Raw genomic sequence first — 24,917 nt, 5'->3', positions numbered from 1 at the left:
GCACCATGATAAAGGGATCTGGATTTTCAAGGGGTTACAAAAGGCCTAATGTAATCTGCCTCCTCACTCCACCTACTCCGAGAACCCTCAGCATCTGACCTCTTCTACTACACCACCCCCTCTCATGCCTCTATAGTTACCCAGGCCCCCTGCTGTTCCTCAAAATGCCAGTCCTTCAGCCCTCCAACACCACCCTCAGCCTTCAGACTTGCTGTTCCTTCTGCCTGAAGGTTCTTTTCCAGAGTTGCATGGTTCATACCCTCGTATCGGATAAGACTTGACCCAAAAAAGTTTTTTACCCTATTTTAAATAGCAATCACCTCTGTTTTATTGTTCTCTCCAGAGCACTTATCTTATCACCACTTAACATACATATTTTTTACATGTTTGTTTGCTGCTTCCTTGACTAAAATGAGCTGTACAGGACAGTTTTACTTGCTGCTTTATTTCTGTTGACTGGAACAGTACCTAGCACGAAGTAGGTGCTCAGAAAATATATGCTGAATGAATGCAGACAGAAACCATTCAAGAGTTTTAGCAGGCGAGGAACAATCCATTTCAGATTTTATAAATACACTTTGAAACCTCCCTTCCTTAGTTTGTCATTACCTAGAAACTCAGGGATTTCATATAAAAAGGTTGGATATGTGCCCAAGGGGGCTCCAATACTTCTACTTTAGCCATGACCAATTCAATTTCCACACTGCTACCATGTGATCTTTCAAAAACAAAAATAACTTCAAATCATCCCCCCACCAAATACCCCAAACCCCCCACCCACCACAGGCACTGGACAAAGCACAGCCTCTTTACAGGATAACTTTAAACCAACACCATCTCCTACCCTCTACTACTCCCCTCCCAGGTTACAGCAAGTTCCAGCCTCCTCTACAGAGATGCCCCCACTTCAGAAGCTGCTCCCCCACCTCAGAAGCTACTTTCCACCAGACTGGCTAACTCATCCTCAAGGCTTAGTAAAAGCTCCAGCTCTCCCTTCTGAGTGTATTGGAAGGCCTCTAAAAGAAGCATAATTGCCTGTTTACTTGACTATCTCCCCCATGTAGACACTTTAAGACAAACAAAATTCTTCCTCCTACCCACTCTCAACTGAAGATCCCCCAACTTCCTTCTTCCTTTACAGATACAAGGAAGAACTACCTACCTTATATTCTCACAATTCCACATCCCTTCCTGTCACTAAATCCACATGCTTTTCCTCTCACTACAATGGAAGAAAGTTCCTGATTCTATTCAAGACCCATCTGTCCATTCTGCGCTAGGTCCTATCCCCTCTTGCTAAATCAACGTTATTATCCTTGAGATGATCCCTTTTCTCACACAACATCAATTTCTCGCTCACTCCTGGATTGCTGTGTATTTGCTGTGCCTTGCTTCACTAGGGGCAGGGTCTCTGACTTATACCGCTCTACACCAAGCACTCTTCAGGAACCTGGCACTTAGTAACACCATAAATATCTGCTGACCAACTGCCTGACTGGTGGTCAGTGTTGTGCCTCTCCACCTTGTTTACAGTCGTTAACTTAAGATTCTACCCAACATGACACACGGAAAGCAAGCTTGCCACATGTTTACAGGATAAAAGCTGAAATGAATGAAGTTAAGGAGAAACAGCCAAAGGATTCTCAAGACAGGAACTCTGCTGGACAAAGTATCTTGAGGCCTGCCAAAGGACAGGATCTCTGGACCTTGTCAAGAAGCGAAACAAACAGGCTGGGATATTTGAGTCCTGCCTGTCAGTACGTGCCTAATGTAGTTACACAAATGTCTGTGATCAAGTTGAACTGTCTTAAATCCAAATCCTGTCACTGAACACTTAAAATTGGTCCTGAGAGGGATTACAGAAAATGATGACTTTTGTGTTCTATACTGCCATCATTATTAAAATTTTTATAGTAACTTTTTACTTCTATAATAATAATGACAATATTTTTTTCCATTAAAACAAATTTGTCCATTTAGTTTCCAAAGAGAACAAGATAGCTCAAATGGAGAATGGCTTTGAGATAAAATGGAAATTTTCAAGAATTGAAAAGGCAATTTTCTAAGTTTCCTCATCAGGCAGAAATCCCCTGACTGCCACCACACATACCTGAAATAATATAAGTAGTAGCCTTATTTGTCTCTTTGATCCACTTCCCACCTTAATGAGGGTGACTTCATTCTACTGGCTATAATTTATCTTTTGTAATCAGTAAAAGGTGTTTCAAAAATATGACAAGCAGCAGCCTAAAGCAGCACAAAAGTACAGGAATCTGATGTGGAGGAAATAACTGCACAAGCAGAATACAGTAATTACCCACACTGGGCTTCTCTCTGAGTCAAAAGAGATGACTAAAGGAGGAAATAAGAAATGTTAACTTCCACTTATCATTTTCACTAGAGTCCAACAAAGCTTGAAATTCAGGCTCATCTGCTACACTCTGGCATCCAGAACACATTGGGGTTTCTTCTCACTGCCCACCTTACCTGATAGAGGAAAACTGACATTTCACTCCCTGTAATCCCTTGAGCATCCTAGATGACCACTTGATTAGAGGCATGTTCATGTTACTGTTTTTTCATTATTGGTAAAAACAATATTATTATTAACTAACATTCCTTGAGCAGATATTCTGCTAGACACTACCGTGTCTAACCTGCATTATACCATTTAATTCTACCAATCCCTATGAGGTATTGCCATAATTCCCATTATATAGTAAGTCAACTGAGACTCAGAGAAGCTGATATAATTTTCTGAGCTGAGATGCTGACTCAGGATTGCTCAACTCCAAAACTAGAGTTTCCAATACTGCCTCTGTTTAGAGTTGTCTCCTGCAGACTTACCACACAGAACCCATTTTCTGCATGGTACCTATTAATAGCACACAGAAGTAGAGTTCCATGGAACATACTTTGGGAAAAAAACAATTTAAAGAAGAGGTCTCAAAAAACAAAAAAGATACCAGTGTCCGGGAAGTCGACAATGAAATGAGAAAAATAAGAACAATGCAATGGGTTCTCTCCTAAAGCTAAACTTTTTCAAATTTAAAGGACTGTCCTTTATTTCAAAACAATGGCTCTCACACTTTCAAAAAGACGGTAAGAGTTTTATATATATATATACACATATACCTGTGTGTGTGTATATATATAATGTATAATTTCTTATCTCTACATAAATTGTCAGTAACCTTATGTTTGGTATCCCCAAATTATTTTTGAAACTTTCTGGTTTGAAATATAAAAACCTGGGAGCCATTTGTTAAAAGCATTCTTTTCATTCTACTGTATTACTGGAGTTCAGGATTATGGAAAACATCTGTACAACCTGGAAGGGAAATATTTTCTGTTTTTAGATTATGAATCTAATTGATAATGAACTACTATTTTTTCCTTGTTCTATACCTACATATAAGAGAAAAAGCATTTCATGTTAACAGGATCTTTATTACAAAAAGGAACAAGAACACAATCTAGTTTTACACTGAGAGGCTGAAATACAAAAATCATTTTCCTCCTCTTTTTGCTCATTTATAATAATCCCTGCTGTACAAGATGAATATAAATGTAACCCTCTGCCTTTCTCTCTAAAGTACAGTAACTCCAACTGTTAAGTCTACTAACAGGCTTCTTTTTCTCCTTAGAACATAATAAAAAAATACTTTAATAATCAGAGGGGCACATTTATTAGAAATACTGCCATAAACTCTGAATACCAATGTGATTAAAAGCAATCTTGCACTGAAATGCTATTTAAATAGCAAAATTTCTCTTCTCCCTTTTTAAAAGATTTTTTTAATAGCATAAATCCCAGATGATTGTGTTTGCTGTCTGCTGCAAACTTAGCTTTCATTAAAAAAATTTTTTTAAGGGCCATTACTTCTCATGCAGACTGCACATACTTCCCCTCCCCGCAAAGAAAAGATGTTATAAAAGAAACGCTAAATACAACATACAGACTGCTGCAAGGTTAGCAAGAAAAAGGCTCTGATAACCTGACTTTAACCTTTTTTTTTAAAGGTCAGTATTTCTAATCAAGGATAAGGAAAACAAAGTTTAGGAAACTTAGGTGACATGCCCAAGCTCATGAATGGCAGGTATACATTCTGGAATGGGTTCATGGTTAAGCAGTGGACTGTGGTGTTAGGAAGATCTGAGTTATAGGACCTCTTACATGCTCTGTGACCTTGCAGTTTCCAAATGGACATAATGGTGATCCCTAGATCACAGAATTGCTGGGAAGACTATGCAAGGTGAAACATGTGTTAACACACAGTGAAAGTACTCACAGAGTGAAAGCGTCTATAAGCAGACATGAACTTTGTGAGATGTGGACACAGAAGTAGGATGTCCTTATAAAGAAGAAATGAGACTACATAATAAGTAGATCATACTCTATATTGACACATAAATTCCTCATATTTCTCTCCTAAAACCAGTGTTTGCAAGAACCAGTAAAACTGTAAATGGGGTATAGCTTGGGAACTGGTCCCACTGCAGGTAACATGTATATCGTTTCTATTGTGACACCTTAAGGATTCAGGAAATCAGCATGTTCTGTGCCTGGTGTCGTACTTTTCACCAAGTACAAAACCTTAAAAATGTGGAATCTAAAGACACTTAGATCACTTCTTAAATCAAAATGCAGATCTGTTTCTTCGTGAATCCTCCTAATAATGCCTAAATCCCCCAACAGGCTTCAGCTTCTCTAAATGAGCTCAAAGTCAGTGATACTGCAAGAATTTGAGTCAGATAGCCTTTTGAAAAATCCCAGGCTAAAATATAGACTCTTTCTCTAGAAAATGTATATACCACACAGGGGCTTAATAGAACCCAAGTACCACTCTCACTTTCTTAAGTCTTTCGAAACTGGGTCAAGAAACACTCTTGTATTTAAATTGCCCTGAAATAGGTGTTTGCCCTAGAAAAGTAGTAGTAAATGACAAAAAGCCAACAAAGACAGGGATCCTTCTTACTCAAAACTCTTTCTTTCTAAATAAACTTCATTCAAGTTTGGTACATGTCTTCAATATTGAATAAATTCTTGGCTTAAGAATACTACATTTTGCTATCTTACACTGTAAGTTTCTTACCCTAAAATAGAAAGTTCAGGGAGAATTTGAATCCCATTTCACAGAATCAGTTTCTTTTCATTAACAACAACAACAAAATTAGAATAGGGGTCAGCAAACTTTTCCTGTGAAGGTCAAGACAGCAAATATCTTAGGCTTTGTGAACCATATTGTCTGTGTCATACCTGCTTAATCTGCTATATGCTGTATCAAGAAAACAACCATAGATAGTAAGTAAATGAATGGCAAGGCTATGTGTTCCAACAAAACTTTACTTACAAACACTGATATTTGGATTTTATATAGTTTTCATATGCCATGAAATCTTCTTTTGACTTTTTACTTTAATTACTTAACCATTCTTAGCCAGGCTGTAGTTCTCATTAGTATAACTAAGGTGCTACAATTAGGGGGAAAAATCTCTGCTGTGGGAGTATCTATCCGGGACTCTAGGGCTTCCTTCACGCACAGACAGGGAGTAAGTTATACCAGGGAAATGTGAGCAAGCAGCACATCTCATCTAAAGAGGTGTTTCTCAAGTGTAGGCCATCTACAACAGAATTACCTGAGTGTTCCTTAAATGTGGATCCCTGTTCAACCAGTACCCCAGGTGATTCTGACCCACAGAAAAACTGGGTCTCATGAATCCTGTCCGAGGGTTAGAATTCTACTTGTGGTATAAGCAGACTGCAAGCATAGTCACCCTTACACACCCATAAAGGAGATGAGAAATGGCAATCTGGCTTTACTCAAAGGAAAGGGGCAGAACACACATATGCTATATTTTGCAGGAAACAAGTTCAAGTCCATGCAAGCAAAAGGAAAACTAAAGAAATGATATGATGCTAGGACTTACTTCATCATAAATAATTCAGCGTGGGGAGTTAGGGTAGTGAGGAAACAAGATGGGAACATGATTTATTAATTCTTGAAGCTGGGTAATAGATATGAGGAGGCTCATGAAAATATTTTCTCAACTTCCGTATGTTTCAAAAAGTTGAAGGAAAATGGAAAAAAAAGAAACCCTAGAGAAAAACAGAAATGCTCTCTACTTCAGGAGATGGTTTTATGCCTATTATGCAGTGTTTCTAATAGTACATTACGCAAACATCTATTTGTTTTCAGTTAACTACAAACAAGTTTTTGTTTTTTTGTTTTGTTTTGTTTTTAAGGCAAAGGTGGTATCATTAAATTGATTCAATCTGTGATAGTTAGGCTGCCTGCCTCCTCAGTTTTTCTCTTTTCTTCTACATCTAAGTGTCAACCAATCTCTTCCATCTTGCCCTAGGTTCAATTCTGTCACTGGTATTATAACAGGTAAATCAAAGTATGGCTATCACCCTGCTTTGCCATCCTACTCCCTTCCCTAAATAAGAGAGGTGGTACTCTGTGGATACACTTAAATTCAGGACAGAGTAACAGGAAACATTGAAAGACACCTCTGGCTTTCCCTGGGGTTATGAAGCATCCCCCCCCCACCCCCATCCCCCCACACCCACTGAATAGGTACCTTCTTATTTAGAGTCACAATATGTTAGAAAATTGGTCGTTTGAACCATTCACTCCAGTGACCCATCTCAACCTTCCTAGTAGTTAAATTTATCCATTTTAAACAAATATTTATTGAGCACAAACAAAACAGTGGGTAGGAGCTGAATATTCCTCAAACAACGTTCCTCCTCAGGAAGCTTATACTCTAACGAAGGAGCCATCACATAATACACAATTTCAAATGGTAGTAGGTGGCATGTTTGAAAGAAGGAAAAGTACAGTAGGTGAACTTGACTTAAGAGAAGTTAACAATGGCTTTCCAAACAAAATGTCATTTTTCTAATTCCACTTTCAACTCCCACAATGAAACCAAACCCTTTTTTTCCCCTGTGAAATGAAGACATTTACTGTCTTCATTTTTTAAGGCTCCCTTTATGTTCAGACACTAATATGGAAATCTTAATCAGTTACCCACACCAAATAATTTCATCCTAACAGTTTTTTCAGTTTTTTTTTAAACTCAGAATTTCATAAAATCTGGGTTTGTCTTCTGAGTTTAATCATTTAAAAAAAAAGTGAAAATGTACTATCAATCGTTTTCCACCAAAATCAACTCTGCTCCCAGGTAACACTACAAAGTATAGAACAAAACAAAAAAGGCAATAAAAATATGAAAATGCAAAGACAAAATATAAGCTAATATCTAAAAGATAACTGAACACTTAAATCAGTAGTTCTAGCCTTCTCCCACAGCATAACCTTTGGGCAGTCTTGCCAAGAGAGAATTAGGCAAAGTAATTTACAAGGGGAAAAAGAGAGCCTAACCTAGCAGTTTTGAACCTCAAGGGTGTGTGTGAATGATCCTTTTGAGAATCCAAAACAAGTGGGGGCCCTTGCCCTAGATTGTGCACATACACACAATTTTGTGTACAATGTCAGGGACGCTATGACCCCCTGAAGCCCATTCAAGGTCCCCAGGTTAGAAATCCCTCACCTAGATAAATACCAAATTAGGAATTCAGGTCTAAGATTAACAGCAGTTGAAAGGGGTTAGGGAATTAGTGTGTCCTGAGTCATTTTACATATATTATCTAATTTAATTTCAACTCCCACAACAACCTTGGAAAGCAGGTATTATCACCTTCCTTTTACGAAAAGGGAAAGCTAGATCCAGAGAGGTGAAATAACTTATGCAAGGTGCAACAGCCTCCTCCCATACCAGATTTTCTAACCTAGGTACACAATTGCAAAGGGGAGGAGAATCCAAGAAGTCAGGTCCATATTCCTAGAGATCTTCTGAGATGGGGAGTTTCTAACTTCCATGCTTCATTCATATGATCAATTTATGTCTACATTTCTTCTCAATTTAACCCCACTGAGAAGAAGAAATTCTATGGATCTAAACAAAATACGTAACACAATCTAACCATATTGTTATAATATTAGACATTATGTAATATTTCAGAAATATAACATAATGATATATTTGACTCCGAAACACCTTTTCTTGGTAGAAGGTAATCTTAACCAAAGACAATACATAACTGTCTTAAAATTTTGATAACATAAAAATGTACTCCATTTCTTAAGCAGCCATGTATATAGGCTGTTAGGAGAGCCTATAGGTCCACTGGACTTTTTAACTGCCCCCTAAAAAGCACAAAGTCAAAAACAAATAAAGAACTGACTGAATTAAAAACTTCGGTCTCTACTCAATGGCATGTGTGAACTCCAGCCAGCTCCTAGATCCTCTAGATCCCTATAGTAGCTTCAAAGTTCCTCTAATAAATACTAATACTACGATAGATCAGAAGCACACACAACCAGATCCGAACCCTTTGCATCTCAACTATGTGGCTAAGAAGTCTGTGATATTCACAGAAAATCTGCTGATGAATATTTCTGAGCAGAAAATAATAAAGCAAAAACTGGGCTCTGGCCACTAAAACTGGTTGGGTCTCAGTCCAAACCAAGTAGCCCAGTGAAACGCTATTATATCAACTTATCCTCTATAGGGGATTACCAATAATTAGTACAGATTTAGAAACCCTTTATGGAAAATGTATCCACACTCAAGAGAACGATAACTTAAGAACAAGAGAAGGTCAGGTCCTCTAAAGGTCTATTCCAAATGCTTTCCGAGAGTTGCCACCTAGCGATTTAATTTTTTAAAGCGCAGGCACACTGCCAATTCAACACTAAAACCGGACTAACAACTGGCTTTTCCTATTGAAACATCACCAAGTCTTGTGCCTCCTCTCTTTCCTTTGCTCTCAACAAGCAATCCTCATTTTCAAAATCAACTAATTTGCTCTGTTATCGGTTCCAACTGGAAACTCTCAGAGCGGCTGCTGGAATTACTCTTCCTCATGGTGCCAAGAGGCCAACAAGTGGCCAATTGAAAGAAACAAAACAGGATACATGAAGAAAAGGCTGCTAAGAACAAGAAGTAAATGAGGAGACAGAGTAACAAGGTGGGCTAACTCTGGGCTTCAAAATGTTCCAAGCACCAAAGTATCTCTTATTCTTCGGCCGGATAACTCTGTCAAAACAAATGGCTATGCATGAGAAATAAAATTGCTTGCAATATATATATTTTTGCTTTGTTCTATCACTGAAAGATGAACTTCAAACTGATCATGAAGTTGAACAAGTGACTGGACTCAAGAAGTCCTTTTTGATCACAATGTGTCCAGGCCTGGAGATGGCATTAGACAGCAAAGGCTGATATTCAAAGAAAAAAAAAAATACCAAGGAAAAGTCTGACAGTTTCTAGGCTCTTGTTTTAGTCACACCTTTAGCAACTGCTATTTCCCTATAGTATCCTTTTAATAATTAGTTCTGATTTTCCTAGCTATAGGCACTGAAGGTATGTATCACCACAGAAAATTCTGGCCTTTTCTTTCTGAAATTAGCGGTGTCCCTCTCCCCCTCCCCCCCCCAAAAAAAAACACCTAACCAATTGTTCCTCTGTTGTGCCGAGATCCTTTTGTAGAATTTAAGTTAACTCTGTAACTTATATAAGATAAAACTTCACAGATAAATAGTCATCTTTTTAAAGTTCAAAATTCATTTTGATTGTCAGCAGAAATTTCAGGCGGCAACATTTCCTTTCCAGAGTCCCCTAAGTATTCATGTAAATACTTTCTAAAGCTGAGGAGTCTTTCTTTTCACTTGTGTTTCTCTGTAACAGGGTCAGACCTCATGCCGGGTCCTGGTGTTTATCACCAAAGCAATGGAAGGACTTCTGAAATCCTAAAAGCCACTAACGATCACGCTGCATCTTCTCAGGCCTCCACGACCGGTTCTAGCGCGCGCCCCATTATATAGGCAGTCTCCCCAGGAACCAGATTTTCCAAATGCTCTGCCCTTCCCCTCATTCCTCCTCAGGCAGCATCCTCGCCTTGGGGGTAGGGTTGGGGGTAGGGGTGGGGGTGGGAGTGGGAGTGGGGGTAGAGTGGAGAGGGTAAGGTGGGCAGAAGGTGAAGCAAGCAAGGAAACTTCCCCCGGGCTCGCAGAAACTCCATCAGGGGAGCTGAACTCACCTTCCCGACAGAGACCCATGACTTCACGGTTTTTCCCAAACTTCAAACTTTCATCCAATTCCGTCCCTAGGAGATACACACACACAGGAGGAGGGAAGAGGCAAGTCAGTGGCCGGGAGTGTGACGCACGCTCACGCACGCTCGGGTAGGTGTGGGCACCTCCGCGTTCCGCAACCCGGCGATAGCATCGCTGACCCCCGTGGGGGCGGGCGTCAGGGCCAGGGGGTTGGAGGAGAAAAGGAAGGGAGAAAGGGGGGCGTGGGAAAGAGGAGGGCGTGTGGACTCACCGTCCTTCCCAGGAAGTTTGGAAGTCTCGACCCACAGATTCCACGGCTGTCCGAGCATCGCTTCGGGACTGGGCAGGGGCCTACGCTCCCCGACGGTCGCCATTGCCGCGGCGGCCGAGGTGGAGGCGGTGCCGGGGCCGCCGTCTTCGGGCCGGAGGCGCCGCGGCGGCGGCGGCGGCTGCTGTTGCTGCCGCTGGAGCTGCGGAAGCTGCTGCTGCTGCCGGGCGGCCACGGCCGCTGCTCCGCCCGCTGCCGCTCGGCGCGGCTCCCCCCTGACGTCATCTGCGGCCCGCTCCGACATTCTTTCCGCTCCTACAATGTAACAAAAAAGGGGGAAAAAGGAGTCGCGCGGAGGCCGCTTTTAAGGAGGCGCCGAGGAGTTCCGGCAGCATGCCTAGCCCGCGGGCCGGGTGGGGCGCGCTGACAGCGACCCCCGGGCACCCAGTAACCCTCCCTCCCCCGCAGCCCGCCTCCTCCAGGGCCACCCCCCTCCAGGGGCGCAAAGTCCGCGGCGCCGGCTCGCTTTCGGTTTCGACTCCGAAGGCCCCTTCGGGGTAGGGAACTGGACGCCTCCTGGCCCGCCACCACGGCTCCGGGTCCCCTGCCTGCGCCTGCCCGGGGGACCCGGCCCGGGGCGCGGAGGCCGACCCCTGCAGCTGCCCATGCCTCAACACCACGTCCCACCACGGCAGCCAGAGGTGAGGAGGCCCGAGCCACGCCCCGGGCCCCCAAGCTGCCCACCCTGCGGCCGCTCGCATCCCCGGGCCAGGCCCGGCGGCCTCGCTCCTTCCTTCCGTCCGTGCGTCCGTCCGAGCGGCGGCGCCCGGCCGGCTCCCTTAAGCGGAGGCGCCTCCTGCCGCCTCCTCCCCCTCGCCGGTCCCTCCCTCTCCGCTAGCTCCGGCGAAGTTTGCACGTCAAGCCCCCGGAGTGGAGCCAGGGCGAAGTCGGAAACGCTGCCACCTATGGAGGAGCCGGCCGTCTGGCCAGCCCCGGGACACCATCAAGCATCGTTAGCATGGGGTCCATTCGCCCCGATCCCTGGCAGGGGTCAGAGGGACCCGCGCTGGGGCACTGGTTTGCTGCTGGAGGGCAGCCGTACAGCTGTCAAAAGCATGAATGGGGAGCCACCGCCGAGCAGACGCCTGGCGCTTTGCAAACCACCGGCAGGCGTAGAAATGAGGCCCAGGTGTCAGCCGGGTGCCCCTAGCGCGCGCAATGGACCCCCACGTGTGTGCCCTGGCGCCAACCACGGGCATCACGGTGCACGCCCGGGGAACTTGAATTTTTTGTCCAGCACAGGAAAGTGGTAACAGTGTAGGCGGGAGTTGGAAGAAGAGACAGAACGAGGAAATCTTTAATTCGTTGCCGTGTTTTGGAGACACTACGCAAAATTTCTCTATCTCCCCTTCCATTGCTCCTGGAAGTGATCCATTTACCCCGAAAAGAAAAAGAAAAGCCTTGGCATTTTAGCTCTGATTCACTTTTAATTTGTCGTTAGTCTCACTCTCGTTATGGTTGTCTTTTATAGGGCAGGTTGAGAACTCAGGGATTAGGGCAATCTACAGAATTCCTCTAGCAAACATGTTTAGAAGGCACTGTTTCCTGTCTGATTTAGTTTACTACATTGAACACTGACCCACAAAATTTAGCACCCCTCTCCAACACATACGCACATTTGCAAAGCTTTTGCTTAGGTGTTGTTATTTCAAAGCAATGTGAAAATTTGATACCTGAGACAAAAACAGTGATTCTGATTAACATGTTTCACATGGCAGTCTAACAGCACTCCTGTAATATGTGTGTCATACTGCTTTCCTGCATCGACTTGGTGGGGAGGATACCAACATCTGGTCTGAAGGGGGTGGCCAATGTCTGCTGAGGAAACAAAGTCCAATTTGCAGACATAAAAATGTTTAAATAAGAGTTAAAATTAATAAGGAAATGCTACCACAACCCAAACAATCCTGGACTTCAGTGGAGAAAATCTGTTTTAGGCTCAAATTTTAAACTCTTTAAAATATGTTATATAGATATAAATTTTTTTTTTTTAATTTTAGATATAAGATTGTAAAACTTTTCCTGGATTGCATGCAAACACAAGTCCAAAACGTGAAAATACAAATGCTACCTGTCCTTATCTGAGAAGTGGTAAAAGCAAAATAACCCAAAATGGTAGAAATGAGTGAGAAAAAATATTTAAACATTATTTTTAAAGCTTTAATTTCCTTCATAATTAAATGAGAAAAGTGCAAGGGTAAACTGTGTAATTTCCTTGACAACAAGAGGATTCCTAACTTAATAAAGGTTCCCAATATGGGATGTCCCAATACAGACTTGATTTTTCACTTACTCTGAATCACTGAAAAATCTGCATAATTATATAAAAACATTTGTCTGGTTCCTAGATTAAAATACACAATTTATATTACAAGTTACTTCGAATTTTGTAATTCTACAGTAAAATATTTGGATCTAGCGTTAGAAAGAAAAACTTAGTACCATCACAAATATGGATACTAAAGGGAATTTGCTTGTTAAGTAGAGCTCCTCTGATCTCTCAGAGTACAGGATGAGAACCAAAATAAGGAAGAATAGCAAATGTGAAGTTCTGTCCCACTTCCTCAAGACACTGCTTGATTTCCCCCTTTCCACATGTGAAAATAGTTCAAGATTCACTAATCTGACTATTAGCCACAGGGGGTCAATATAGCCATTTATTTAATAATACAACTTCTGCCCAATTCCTGCTTAATACCTATTTTTTCCTTCAAAAATGTTTATTAGTTTAATAAAGAAGTTACAACAGGACTTAAAATGAAAAATATCAAGTATCTTATGATAGTTATTAAGGAAAATTATTACTAATAGCAGCTATCAATTATTCATCACCTATTGAGTGCTAGGCTAGAGAGAGGTAACTTCTCTCTATCTCAACTGCCATTCACAATTGTGTAAGGAAGAAGTTATTTTATTTAAAATTTACAGATAAGGAAAAGAAGAGTGTATTCTGGACCCGGTCTTCCTGGGGTTAGGTAGTGGCTCATCCATTTACAAGCTGAATAACCTTGGGCAATTTACCTAATTTATTTGCACCTTGGCATCCTGATCTGTGAAATGAAGAAGGCCAGGCTTCTTCTAAGGATTACATAAACTACCATGGGAAAAGCATTTGGTATAAAGCTTGATACAAAATAAACATTATAAGTAAATGTCTTAATATTGAATTAAGCAATTCAGTTCAATCCTTGTCTGGGAAATTTACTACCAAATTGAAGAGGATGTGGAGGCCAAGGGAATAATAGGCAATTCCTGGCAAAACCCACCGATTCTTTTTTGCCATAGCCAGTGCATTTTACCACATACTTTCTTCACTTATAACAAAGTCCTAATCCATGCTAGAATAGGCACTTCCCCACCCCAGATGGCTCCTTCATCTGCTGTTTGCTTGTTTTTTGTACTTGTTTTTTGTTGTTTGTTTGTATTTTTTTGGCTTGTTGTCTGTTTTTTCTTTAGAAGGCACTGGAACCCAGGACTCCCATGTGAGATGCTTAAGCCACATCTGCTCCTTGCTCGTTTCTTTTTGCTTGTTGTCTTGCTCATTGTTTTTGCTCGTTGTCTTTTTTTTTTCTTCAATGTCTGCTCATTGTTTGTTTGTCGTCTTTAGGAGGCACTGAGAACTGAATCCGGGACTGCCCTTCTGGGAGGCAGGCACTCAACTGCTTGAGCCACGTCTGCTCCCCTAGAACAGACACTTTCTGATATCCAAAGTTGGTTTGGAATTCCCAATAGTTTGAATGACTCACCAACAAATGTCAAAACTAGAAAGCTGAGAAAGTGCATGGTTCTGATACTCAAATTTGGGCATTTGTAAAGGACTCCTTATACGTAAACAAGAGTACAAGACTAAAAAACTTATATTTACCTACTAGGCTATAATAAAAAACCTGGTAACCTCTTACCTAAATATACCCTCTCCATAATCAATAACTATAAAAGAAAATGGCCTATAGCATAACTTATTTAAAAATAGTTGTGTGCCTGGTACAACAATCAACTCTTCTGCCAGTGTATTAATAATGATGTTTTATAGCTCTGAGGATCTTCAAAATCTGTATGTACATTTAAATGATGTTTTAAAGGTTTGAATAATGGCAATTCCATTTATCAAGCATTTCTTGATTGCCCACCAGGCATTCTGCTAGGCACCAGAGTAAACAAAATATAGTAATTTCCCTGAAAATATAGGCCAAATAAGAAGTAAGGGAAATTTTTAATTCATCAAAATGCTCTTATGGAAAAGGCTGTTACCACCAATTAGATTGTATGTGACTTAAGAACTGGACAGGAAGCAGACTTGGCCCAGTGGTTAGGGCATCCATCTACCACATGGAGGTTCGCAGTTCAAACCCTGGGCCTCCTTGACCTGTGTGGAGCTGGCCCACGCACAGTGCTGATGTGCACAAGGAGTGCTGTGCCACGCAGGGGTGTGTCGTCGTCCCCCCCCCCACCCCCGGGCGTAAGGGAGCTCCATGCGCAAGGAGTGCGCCCCGTAAGGAGAGCCGCCCAGCGTGAAAGAAAGTGCAGCCTGCCCAGGAATGGTGCTGCCCACACAGAGAGCTGACACAGCAAGATGACTCAACAAAAAGAAATACAGATTCCCATGCCGCTGACAACAGAAGCGGACAAAGAAGATGCAGCAAATAGACACAGAGAACAGACAATGGGGGGGGGGGGGGAGGGAATAAATAAATCTTAAAAAAACAAAAACAAAAACTGGACAGTGAGAAGTGCAATGCTGTCAAATTCTGAGCATTTCAGTCCTTTCAAGGTTGTATTTAAAATATGGTCTTACTTCACCATCCAAATTTAGGGATGTTCCAAGTAGGTGCCAAGGGTGACAAGGTCTCTCTTTACAAAAAGGATTCTTTGCACAGCAGATTGACTTGTAAAATGTCTTTGTTCAAAGGTCAAAGGCATTGCTAAGCACACAAAAAAGTTAATCTTTCCAGTCTTTAAACTCAGCTTCATGTAAAATGGCTGAAAGTGTCCCAAACATATCTATGATGCAAGACACCATACTGCCGGCCTTTTCATTCAGAAAAAAAAAAAAAAACACGAGTCCCAATAAAATATGGTCATAAAACTAAAAATCAGCAATTGTAGTATATCTATCTGTGTAAATTCACAGGTTACTAATAGAGACTCTCCATTATCAACCCCAAAGGATTAAAGGCATTTGAGTAACAAATTTAGATCCATAGAATTAGGAATGTGTCTCCTTTCGTTTATTTCCTCCTAAAGTTGGGTAGGCCTTTGTTCATAGCCTTTCTGACTCTTCTGAATACACCTTTCTACCACTTCCTTCTTTCTTCTCTAGACAGAGCCAGGGCTCTCTTCTGCATATGGAGTATCACAGACAGGCTCTTCCTGAACTGTGCTGCCTCTAGTGAAATATCTTATGGTCTGTTATAATGCACTGGTATTTCAGTACAAGGAGAGCAGTGAAAGGAATAAATATAATTCATCAGCTCAGGGCCTGGAATTGCTGATAGTTGTGCAAAATTAGGAATAATAAAGATAGTTGCAAAAGTGGGGAATTAAAGATGAGGATAATTATCTTTTTAAAGACTTAATTTGTATGTATATAGTCATTCTACAAATGTATTTATTTGCCAAGCAGTTCAAAGTCTTGAATTTTTGGTTTGTTTTCTTAATCGTATGCATGTAGCTCTATACAAATTCTCCCAAGGGAACATTCAGCAATAGAAAATTGTTTGGAAAGAGAAAAAATTTTTTAATATATGTATGAAAAATAATATATATATATATATTAGGTACAGGGGCCAGGGATTACCTGGGACCTTGTATGTGGAAAGCTGGCACTCAACCACTGAGCCACACCAGCTCCCCTAAATTGTAACTTTTAACTGAGTTATGCACAGATATATCTAGGGATTTAATATTGACCTATACTTTTATGACAAGCTTTATTTAAAACCTCTCTCACTTGATTTAAAGCTTTTATGTTAAATAGTTGTTAAAGGGGGTGGGAAGCCGATGTGGCTCAAGTGATAAGGCCTCTGCCTACCATATTGGAGGACCTGGGTTCGATGCCTCAGGACTCCTGGTGAAAAAGAAGAAGAGAAAGCGTGCCTGCACAGTGAGGCAGTGCCCACGTGGTGAGTCAAGTGCCCGTGTGGTGAGCTGAGAGCCCACATGGTAAGCCAAGTGTCCACTTGGTGAGCCGAGTGCCGATGTGGGGTGCCTATGCAGCAAACCATGTGCCCACATGGTGAGCTGAGTGCCTACATGGCGAGCCAAGTGCCTGCGCAATGAGCTGAGTGCCTGCACGAGTACCCACATGGTGAGCTGAGTGCTCACACAGCAAGCCGAGTGCCCACGTGGTGAGCAAGTGCCCATGCAAGCGGGTCATGCAGCAAGATGATGATGCAACAAAAGAGAGATGAAGGGGAGAGTCAAGGTGAAGCACAGTAGAGACCAGGAACTGAGGGGGCAAAACTGACTGACAGGGAACCTCTCTCCACATAAGAGGTCCCCAGGATAGAATCCCGGTGAATCCTAGAGGAGAAAGATGAAAAGAGAAGACAAAAAGAGAAATAGATACAGAAAGATCACATAGCAAATGGACACAGACAGCAAAAACAGCAGGGCCGGGGGTGGGGGGGAGAAAAAAAGTTTTTTAAAAAGGGGGGGAAAGGGTTTAAATTATAGAAAAGAAATGGAAATATTAGACCAACATCTAGCTATAAAAAGGAGGCTGACGTTCAGTTAGCGTTCTAGTGCACTGCCTCAGATGCAATAAAATGCAAAGAGTAAACACACTTAAAAATAATTTCCTATGTCACCTTTGTACCAATAAAGCTTTCACGGAAGTGACTGTAAATATCACCATCCTATGGGACCAGCAGTTAAAGAGCATGGGTTCTACAGCCTATCTGCATAGGCTAAATCCCAGTTCTACTAGCTATATAAATCTGGGGAAATTACTTCACCTCTCTGTTCCTGTTTTCTTATCTAAAAAATGAATAAAATAAGAACATCTACTTCTCAAGGATTAAAAAGTTAATCATGCAAAAATGCTCTGTAAGTCTTAGCACCATGCTGGTCACATAGTAAGCACCATTCTAATCCATCCATGTCACACCATACCATTAGGTCAGTCTTGCTGAAGCATGGTTTTAGTTATGTCAATCCTTGCCCTAACACTTCTAGGGGTTCCCGACCAAACTAAATTAAAAATTTCCATTATAGTATTCAAGACCCTCTACAGTCTGCTCCAGCCTCAGTGATAACATTCCTATGATATTTAACTCTTTCCTACAGATACTCTACAATCCAGCCAAAAGGACTAATTTATACTCTCAAGATCCCTATTCCAAGGCTTTGCTCATATAGGTCACTCCATCATATACTGCCTTTCCTGCCTTGGCTGAAACCCTACCCTCCAATTAAGGCCCTCCTCAAACTTCATTTCTTTTGAACAAAATCTTCCTGGCCCCTCACATTAAGCACACAGGAACTTATCACCACCTCCAAATCATAGGACTTCATGGACTGGGGATTACAAATATACTCTTTGCTATAGTAATCAAAACAGTGTGATACTGGCATAGAGAGAGAGAGAGAGAGATAAGGATATATATCAATGGAATATAATTTAGAGTCCAGAAATAAACCTACACATCTATGAACAATTGATGTTTTTGTTTTGTTACGGCCAGCTGATTTTTGACAAGGGTGTCAAGTTTGCTCAATTAGAAAAGAACAGTCATTTCAAAATATGGTGCTAGGAAAACTGGATATCCACATGCAAAAGAATGAAGCTGAATTCCCTCCTCACACCATATACAAAAATTAACTCAAAATAGATCAACAATCTAAATATAAGAGCTATAAAATACAAGAGTTACTAAAATTCTTATAAGAAAACACAGAAGAAAATTTTCATGATCTTATATTTGATAATGGATTTCTAAATATGACATCAAAACCTGAGCAACAGAGAAGCAGATATGGCTCAAGCAGTAGGGCCTGCCACATGGGAAGTGCCGGGTTCAGTTCCCAGTGCTTCCTAAAGATGACAAACAAGACAGCGAGCTGGCACAGTGAGCTGACGCAACAAGATAACGCAACAAGATGACGCAACCAAGAGACACAATAAGCCAGGAGCAGAGGTGGCTCAAACAACTGGGTGAGCACCTACCACATGGGAAGTCCTGGGTTCGGTTCATGGTGACTCCTAAAAAGAAGACGAGCACACAACAAATGAACACAGAGAGCTGACAGCAAACACAAACAAGGGGAGATAAGAAATTAAGAATAAATATATATATTTTTAAAGCCTGAGCAACAAAAGAAAAAATAGATAAAATGGACTTCATCAAAATTTAAAGCATCAGAAGACAATATCAAGAACATGAAAAGACACCTTCGAAAATGGAAGCAAACAGTTGTAAATCATGTATCCATTAAGAATGTAATATTCAAAATATATAAAGAACTGATACAACTCAACAACACAAAACACCCAATTAAACAATGGACAAAGGACTTGAAATGACATTTCTCCAAAGAAAAATGGCTAATAACCACATGAAAAGATGCTCAACATCATTAGCTATTAAGGAAATACAAATCAAAACCATAGTGACAGGACTTCTGAGAAGATGGGGGATTAGTAAGACACAGGACTCACTTCTCTCTCAGAAAAATAGCTAGAATACAGGCAGAAATGGCATGGAAAAAATGTTTTAGGGTTTAGGATACCAAAGGAAGGCTGGACACCTCCTAAAAGATAGAGGGGCAAAGGAAATGAATCTCAATTGGAAAACTCTGAGAGTAAAAGCTGTAGCTGCAGCTGCTGGCACGCATCCGCCTACCCTCAAAGCAGACAACTTTGAATTCTCTGGCCTCTGGCCAGTGGATACACATGGAGTAGGCCACAGGGGTCCATCTCACCAGGAAATGGGACAAAGAGAAATGCAACCTAAGGCTGACTGAGCTTTTGGCCAACAAATATGGTTTGCTGTTTCCCACAAGACCTTCCAGACTGGGTAGAGCTGCGCCATTCTTTGACCTGGGAGCTGGCACAGGACGAAAGAGATCTACCTCTCACAGACACTCTCCCTACTGACCAGGACTGGTTGTTGAGGATGCAGAGGGGAATGGAATTATTTCCTACTTGGGAAAAGGGAGAGTGCTGCCAGTAAAGGTTGGAGAATAGCCTCTGAGAAAATTTGTTTTGCAAAGCTGTAAGAGCCTTAAGGCAGGATCCTCTGTTGCATAAATATGGTTGGTGTTGTAGCAAACACACTCTGGCCAGGGTTTGAACTGAGCGGTCTGCCAAAGGAAGTGCATGTGAGGGCATTAAGAGTTTTTCAGCTTTTACAGCCTGCCTCCCCAAGGTCCTTGAAAGCAGGTCTGCAACCATTACTGGGTCCATGGTCCAGATTTGAGCAACTAAACAGGGTTAATACTAAAGAGCTAGAACAAACCGAACCAAGAATCAAAGAATGGAAGTAACACACAGCTTCCCTTCACTAAATCCCTATACAAGAGAAAAACTGATCATCAGAGTAAACTCACCAACAAAATCAGATGCCTAGACACTGGCAAAAATTATAAGCCATACTAAGAAAATGGAGATGTGGCCCAAGCAAAGGAAAATATCAAAGCTCCAAATTAGACATTGGATTTGAGACAACAATGAGGTTCACACAAACCTCCTAAATAGAACCAATGAGTTGAAAGATAATATGATGTATTAGTCAGCCAAAGGTGTGCTGATGCAAAATACCAGAAGCCTGTTGGCTTTTATTTATTTATCCCCGCCCCGCCTCCCCCCCCCCCCCCCGTTGTCAGCTTTCTATGTCGATTTGCTGTGTGTTCTTCTATGTCCCCTTGTATTCTCATCAGGCGGCACTGGGAATCTGTCTCTTTTGTTAGTCATCCTGCTGCATCAGCTCTCTCTATGTGGCACCACTTCTAGGTGGGCTGGGTTGCGCTTTCGCACGGGGCGCCTCTCCCTATGTGGGGTACTCCTTGTGTGGAGGGCACCCCTATGCAGGGGGCACCCCTGTGTGGGATGGCACTCCTTGCGTGTGGCAGCACTGCACATGGGCCAGCTTACCACACGGGCCAGGAGTCCCTGGGTATTGAACCCTGGACCTCTTACATGGTAGGCGGAAGCTCTATCAGTTGAGCCACATTCACTTCCCATTATAAAGGGTATTTAGGTGGGGTAGGAGCTTACAGATACCAGGCCATAATGCATAAGTTACTTCCCTCACCAAAATCTATTTCCATGTGTTGGAGCAAGATTGCTGCTGACACCTGCCAGGGTTCATACTTCCAGGGTTCCTCTCTTCCCAGGTCCTCCTCCTTTCTGGGCTCAGGGCCTCTGTTTCCTCCATAAGATCAGCTATAGACTATGAGGCTCTCTAGGCATTGCCTTGTTCCACAAGGCCAGCTGTACACTATCAGGTGAACAGCTCTGTCTCTCTCCCCAGGGTTTCTACTTTGTCTAAGGAGCCGTCTCTATTCCTCTGTGTTCTCCTCCTGGCTCAGGTCCTCTCTTCCCAGGGCTTGCCTCTCTTTCCTCTCTGTGCTTACTTCCCAGGGCTCCAGCTCAAGACTCCAGCATCAAACTCTAAATCAAAACTCCAACATCAAAATCTCCAACTCTGTCCTTTGCCAGGTCTTTTATCTGTGAGTCCTCACCTACCAAGGGGTGGTAGGTGAGGCCACCCTACTGATGTGGCCTAATCATAATTTAATCATGCCTAGGTACAGACCAGTTTACAAATATAACCCAACATCTATTTTTGGAATTCATAACTATATCAAACTGCTACATGTGGCTAGAGAGAAAAGGGACATCAAGAGGACACTGGGTAAGCAAAAAGAAGAATCTGAAAACCTAAGTAGAAAAATAACAAGCTTATGGTAATGAAAGACATAATAGATGATAAAGAACATATTAGAGTCATACAAGAGATTCGCAATGATAGAAGAAAATATGTGATCCAGAAGACAGAACAATTGAAATTGAAAACAGAGAAGAACACAGACACTAAAGAATGGAAAAAATTGAGCAGGGGCTCAGGGATTTGACTGATCACATGAAGCGCAACAACATATATATTGTGGGAGTTCCAGAAGAGAAGAGAAGAGAAGAGAAGAGAAGAGAAGAGAAGAGAAGAGAATAGGGACAGAAAGAGTATTTGGGGATAAAATGGCTGAATTTTTCAACTCTCATTGAAAGAAATGAATTTACATGTCCAAGAAGAATAGTATACCCCAATCAAAATAAATTCTAATAGACCTACTCCCCTATCCAAGATACATACTACTCAGAATGTCAAGCACCAAAAATAAAAAGAAAACTCAGAGAAGCAAGGGAGAAGCAAACCATCATATACAAGTAAGACTCAGTGAGAATTGTTCATCAGAAATCCTGAAGATGAGAAAACAGTGGTATGATATAATTAGGGATACTGAAAAAGAAAAATTGCTGGCTGAGAAATCACTATCCAGCAAAACTGTCTTTCAGATATGGAGGTGAATTGAAAACCCCCACGAATAAACAGAAACTAAGAGAATTCATAAAAAAGATTCTGCCTTTGCAGGAAGCTTTAAAGGGAGTCTTATAGCCTGAAAGAAAAAGGTAAGACAGAGCTGCCTGGAGAAGCATGCGGAAGACTACCAGAAATGATAACCAAAATAGTAAAAAGACAGACAAAAATAAGATATGACATATGAAAACCAAAGAATAAAATGGTGGAAGTAAATAATGCATTTACAGTAATATCATTGAATGTGAATGGTAAACTCCCCAATCAAAAGATACAGAGGGAAGCAGATTTAGCTCAATTGATAGAGCATCTGTCTACCACATGAGAGGTCCAGGGTTCAAACCCAGGGCCTCCTGACCCGTGTGGTGAAGTTGGCCCAAGTAGTGCTGATGCATGTAAGTAGTGCTGATGCATGTAAGTAGTGCTGTGCCACACAGGGGTGTCCCCCACATAAGGAGCCCCACGTGCAAGGAATGGACCCCATAAGGAGAGGCGCCCCTCATGATAAAAGTGCAGCCTGCCCAGGAGTGGCACTTCATGCACTGAGAGCTGACGCAGCAAGATGATGCAACAAAAAAGAGACACAGTTTCCCAGTGCTGCTGACAAGAATACCAGGGAATGCAGAAGAACACACAGCGAATACACACAGAGAGCAGACACCTGAGGGAGAGGGAAAAAAAAAAAAGATATAGACTGACAGAAGAGATAAAAAACATGAGCCATTCACATGCTGTCTAGAGGAGACTCACCTTAGATCCAGGGATAAAAATCAGCTTAAACTCAAAGGTTGGAAAAAGATACTCCTGAGTGGACTTGGCCCAATGGATAGGATGTCCGCCTACCACATGGGAGGTCCCCCGGGCCTCCTTGACCTGTGTGGAGCTGGCCCATGCGCGGTGCTTATGTGCGCAAGAAGTGCTGTGCCATGCAGGGGTGTCCCCCCGCATAGGGAAGCCCCACGCGCAAGGAGTGTGCCCCGTAAGGAGCTGCCCAGTGCGAAAGAAAGTGCAGTCTGCCCAAGAATGGCGCCATACACACGGAGAGCTGACACAATAAGATAATGCAACAAAAAGAAACACAGATTCCCGGTACCGCTGATAAGGATAAAAGCGGTCACAGAAGAACACAGCGAATGGACAGAGACAGCAGATGACTGGCGGGGGGAGAGGGGGAAAGGGAGAGAAATAAATAAATAAATAAATCTTAAAAAAAAAAAGCAGTCTGAGCCATACTAATACCTGACAAAACAGACTTTAAATTCAACAGAGTTACAAGAGATGAAGGCCACTACATATTAATAAAAGGGACAATCCACCAGGAAGAAAAAACAGCCATAAAGATCTAAGCATCTAATAAAGGTTCCCCAAAACACATGAGGCAAACTCTGGCAAAACTGAAGGGATAACTTGTGACCTCTTTAAATAGTAGGAGACTTCAACACACCACTCTCATCATTAGATAGGACAATTAGAAGATCAAAACAAGGAAACAGAGAACTTGAACAAATCAATAAACCAAAAGTTGGTTCTTTGAGAAGATCAATAAAATCGACAAACCCTTAAGCTAGACAATCAAAGAAAAAAAACTGCAAAGAAATAAAATCAGAAATGAAATGGGGGATGTTACAACTGACTCTACAGAAATAAAAAAGATCTAAGAGGATATTATGAGAAAGTGTATGCCAATAAATTAGACAACCTAGATGAAATGAACAAGTTCTTAGAAACACACAAACAACCTACATTGACTCTACAAGAAACAGAAGAACTCAACAAACCAATCACCTTTAAAGACATTGAATCAGTCATCAAAAATCTCTCAAGAAAAAAAAGTCCAGGACCAGATGGCTTTTCAGGTGAATTTTACCAAACATTTTTTTTTAGTACCATATTTATTTATTTATTCTCCCCTCCCCGCCCCTGCTGTTTCACTGTCTGTGTCCATTCACTGTATGATCTTCTGTCTCTGTTCCTTTTTTGTCTTCTCTTCTTGTTTTCTCCTCTAGGATTCACCAGGAATCAATCCTAGGGACCTCCGATGTGGAGAGTTTCCTGTCACTTGTGCCACCTCAGTTCCTGGTTTCTGTTGTATCTTGCCTTGACCCTCCCCTTCATCTCTTTTTCTTGCATCATCATCTTGCCGCAAGACTTGCTTGGCTTGCTGTGTGGGCCTGGCTCACCACACAGGCACGGGGATTGAACCCAGGTCCTCCCATATGCTAGATGGAAGCCCAATCACTTGAGCCACATTCTCTTCCCTCTACCAAACATTTTGAGAAGAATTAATACCAATCCTATTTAAACTCTTCCAAAAAAATCAAAAAGGAGGAAAAATTACTCAACACATTTTATGAAGTCAATATCACCCTAATACCAAAACCAGATAAAGATACTATAAGAAAAGAGAGGGAAGCAGATGTGGCTCAAGTGATTGGGCTCCCATCTACCATATGGGAGGTCCCAGGTTTGATTCCTAGAATCTCCTGGTAAAGGCAAGCTGGCCCATACCTGCAGAGAGCCGATGACCTGTGCCCGTGGAGAGCTGACAGTCCAGGCCATGGAGAACTGACGCAGCAAGATGATGCAACAAAGGGAGACACAGAGGAAAGACAGTGAGAGACGCAGCAGACCAGAATGCTGAAGTGGCCCAAGCAATTGATTGCCTCTCTCCCACACCAGAGGTCCCAGTATCGGTTCCCAGAGTCTACTAAAGAAAAAGAATACACAGTGAATGGACACAGAGAGCAGACAGTGAGCACAAACAACAACGAGGGGAAGATAAAGTATTAAAAATAATAATGATAATAATAAACATAAAAAAGAAAATAAAAGAGAATTATAGACCAATATCTCTAATGAACACATATGCAAAAATTCTCAACAAAATACTTGCAAATCAAATCAACAACATGCTGAAAGAAATGG

General features: G+C 41.8%; 1 protein-coding gene across 2 annotated transcripts in view; it reads right to left on the bottom strand.

Moving 5' to 3' along the window:
* ATXN7 (ataxin 7) overlaps positions 1–24,917 on the bottom strand; it is a 184,008-nt gene that overhangs the window by 120,540 nt on the left and 38,551 nt on the right. The window contains exons 1-3 of one of the 2 annotated variants that reach the window (XM_058288588.1): positions 11,140–11,257; positions 10,399–10,710; positions 10,112–10,177 (exon numbers count right to left, since the gene is read on the bottom strand). In XM_058288588.1, the coding sequence (XP_058144571.1) occupies positions 10,112–10,177; positions 10,399–10,699 (367 nt within the window). In that variant the 5' untranslated portion in view covers positions 10,700–10,710; positions 11,140–11,257. Of the gene's footprint in view, positions 1–10,111; positions 10,178–10,398; positions 10,711–11,139; positions 11,258–24,917 lie in introns of those variants that run through there. The other variant, XM_058288589.2, reaches the window with a different exon arrangement.

This window comes from Dasypus novemcinctus, chromosome 26 (assembly GCF_030445035.2).
Source record: "Dasypus novemcinctus isolate mDasNov1 chromosome 26, mDasNov1.1.hap2, whole genome shotgun sequence".
Lineage (NCBI taxonomy): Eukaryota > Metazoa > Chordata > Mammalia > Cingulata > Dasypodidae > Dasypus > Dasypus novemcinctus.
Note: the sequence above shows the minus strand (reverse complement) of the source record. Positions and strands in the feature narration are given on the sequence as shown.